The following is a 3,337-nucleotide window of genomic DNA, read 5'->3' on the forward strand; positions in this document are numbered from 1 at the left end:
TAATACAGAGAATGTCTCATAAGGTGCTAACATTCTTATCAGAAAAGCTGGCTGTGTTTGACCTTGGGAGAACGCAATGTTGCTGTTTGGCCACTCACGGGAAAACTTGGATGACTTTGACTTACTTTTCTCTTCTTAGAATTTTTTTTCCTTATATCCATCTTGGTGGATGATCTAAATATCGTCTTGCCTCAGTCTGAATGTTTTGAATCTGCGTGCGTGTCTGATGCTGCTGTGTTAAAAACAGAAGTAAAACGCGGAGTGGACTTCTGGATATGGGCAATCCCCTACTCATAAAGTGGAACGGATTTGATTGTGAAGCAATGAAAATAACGCTGACCAGTCATGCAACATATTTTTGATGGCAAATGTGGGGGGGTCCAAACGACCTTGTTTCAAAGGTGGGGGGGACACGTCCCCCCCCAAATATATGGTGGTGACGCCCATGGGTGCATGCGAACCCCAAGTGTCTGTGTTGTTCTAAATATTTACTCTAGAGGGCGGTGCTGAGCTAGCATAGGCTAACAGAGATCAGAATCAGAATCAGAAACGCTTTTATTACATCCAATGTACAGGTACAACAGGTACAGTAAAATTATTTGACTTAGGTTCTTCAATATTGTCATTGCAGCAAGATACAAAAATTACTATAATAGAATAAAGTAAAATAAGTAAAGTAAGTAATAATAAAGTAGAATAAAGTAATAAAGTAGTAAAGTGATGGTTGTCATACTACAGCGGGACCAGTTGTACTGCAGTAGAATCAGTAGTGAAAAATGCTGTACAGGGTACAACATGATGAAATGTAATATCATACACATGACACAGTACAGGTAGTCAAGTAACACCCAAATTATAAATGATATTAAATAAACACTAACCCCTGTAAACACCTTGTGATTATCAAACCCCCATAATCCCTGTACTTTATGAAAACCATGTACAGTAGATCATATTGTTTGTATTGTATTTATTGTTTATATTGTTTACGATTATTTTCTTGGGAAGCACTTTGCGAAAGCATATAAAAAGTATGCAAAAAGCGCTGTCCAAATAAACTTGATTGATTGATTGACTGATCTTTGATATCGTCTTCTTATGTATGGACTCTTTACTCTCTGTGTACTGTGGCGTCCCTCTCACTGAGACCGGGGAAAAGTGCACACACAAGCCAGAGACGACACAAAACAGGAGGAACAGTTAGCCACTCTAGGTGTATTTTATTTTATTTTAAAAAGAACAAGGGCAATAAGGCCAGCTTAAGGCTTCTCGCCGTTACTCAAACTCAGAGGGGGGTGTTAGAAGGATAGCCGGGGGGCTCTGCAGGCGTCCTCTCCGGCTGTCGGGGCCTCTCCACTAGGCTGCCATTTTCCCAAAACTCTAAACACAACACACTTTTCTAAAGCTACATAAACAAAACCACACCTTCTCTCTTCAAAACTCAAACTTTCACACCAAAACAGCTGCTCAAAGCCTGCAAAAATGTAAACACTATACTCATCATTACAGACTACAACAAAACAACTGAAAACACAATGTTCAGTGTGTGAGAATGTTCATGTGGAATTGGCTCTCAAGGTACTGTGGCGTCCCTCTCTTGTCTGCTTTCTTATGCCTGGATAAATTATATGACGGAACACATCTGACCTGTCAAGCCAGTTGTCCTAATACTTTTGGTGGCATGAAATAAGGAGACTATGTTTAAAACGTGTTGTCATTTCTAATGGTGAAACCAATATGTACACAAATACCCTCAAATAAAAGCTGACATCTATAGTTTGATATCATAGTAATTGTTTGATATCAAATACAAACTTTTAGAAAAAGCAGAAAAAATGTTTTATTATACAAATAATTACGGAGGGCACTGTATACAAAATAAGGCAATTTAGTATGACCCATAGTATAACCATCTAATCTATAGTTTCCAACATCTATATTCTATACCTTCGATGTAAACTATACATTTCCATTTGACACTTGTGCAAATAATCATAATGTAAAATTAGACTGGCTTAGAACAGAGTGAACACAATGTTCTTTTGGGGCATTTATCTAACAAAGGTTTTTTGCAGATTCCTCTACACCAGTCACCATGACATCATCACCTACTCCTGTGTGGGACTGTGGTTTTAATGAGGATGCCGTGGACTTGGTCATAGCTTGTCTCCACTTCCTGCTGTTCATCCCTGCTCTGATCCTCAATGGAGTAGCAGCCTGGGTCTGTCTGCACCTGCGATCCACCTCCACCTTCATGGTGTATCTGAAGAACCTTGTGGCTGCTGACCTTCTCATGACCTTGACCATCCCTGTCGTAGCAGCCAGTGAACTTCCCAGTGCTCCGCTGGTTTTAAAAACCTTTTACTGTCGTTACGCTGGCGTCATTTTCTACCTCTGCATGAGCATCATCCTGCTGGGCCTCATCAGCCTGGATCGCTTCTTCAAGATCATCAGGCCCTGTGGCGTGTTGCTGGGTCAGAGGCTAATCTTCGGCAAAATTATGTCTGCCATATTCTGGATTCTGTTACTGGGATATAGCACCATTCCCACTATGATCCTGACCAATCAGGATCCTGCCAATAAGACTGGGGAACTCTGTATTAGAATGAAGAGTGAATCAGGTGTCCGTCTTCACAAGATTGTGAATATAGTCAGCAATGTGATTTACTGGGTTGTGTGTTGTCTAATTGTCTTCTGCTATATTTGCATAACCAGGAAGGTGTTCCAGTCATACAGGAACTCAGGGAGCAGCAATGAGACAGGGCAGCATAAGACTGCCTTAAGGGTGTTTGTTGTCTTGGCGGTTTTCCTGCTGTGTTTCACCCCCTACCGCATTATATGTCTGCCCTACACCATCCTCCAGGTTGCTAAAGAGAACAGTTGCACATTAGCTGCCTTTCGAATTGCAAAAATGGCCACAAAGTTACTGGCAGCCAGCAATGTCTGCTTGGACCCTCTGATCTATTTCTTCCTCTGCAAGTCCTTCAGGACCACCCTGTTCAAGACCGTCCTTCTGCCACTCGGGATCTGTAGCGGGCCAGTGGGTTGGGCTCAAACACAGGTGGTACCCCCATAGAAGACCCCAAAGAAACAAGCTAAGTGATTGAAGTGTTCTAATTGGAGTTCAACACAACCTAATGTATACAGGAGAGATATATACATTTTTAAATCATGAAACGTGTAGATATTGTACATTTAGGGCTCCATTTTAATATTAAAAAAAACAGTCAGAGTACAGTAGGGTGTGTGCGGTGTGAGGTTTCTGAGAAAGCTATTTTCAGTTGTGGTCTGGCCTTTTTTCTCAGCTTTGACGACTTATACATGATCAGGAAGTTGA

General features: G+C 41.2%; 1 protein-coding gene across 1 annotated transcript; it reads left to right on the plus strand.

The window, feature by feature from the left end:
* Positions 1–2,095: 2,095 nt before the first annotated feature.
* LOC308158062 (P2Y purinoceptor 14-like) lies at positions 2,096–3,076 on the plus strand (the record flags this gene model as incomplete). Its single annotated transcript, XM_080531654.1, has 1 exon — positions 2,096–3,076. The coding sequence occupies one exon, from the start codon at positions 2,096–2,098 to the stop codon at positions 3,074–3,076; it is 981 nt and encodes a 326-aa protein (XP_080387780.1).
* Between the last annotated feature and the right edge of the window lie 261 nt (positions 3,077–3,337).

This window comes from Nansenia antarctica, assembly GCF_963989245.1.
Source record: "Nansenia antarctica genome assembly, chromosome: 5".
Lineage (NCBI taxonomy): Eukaryota > Metazoa > Chordata > Actinopteri > Argentiniformes > Microstomatidae > Nansenia > Nansenia antarctica.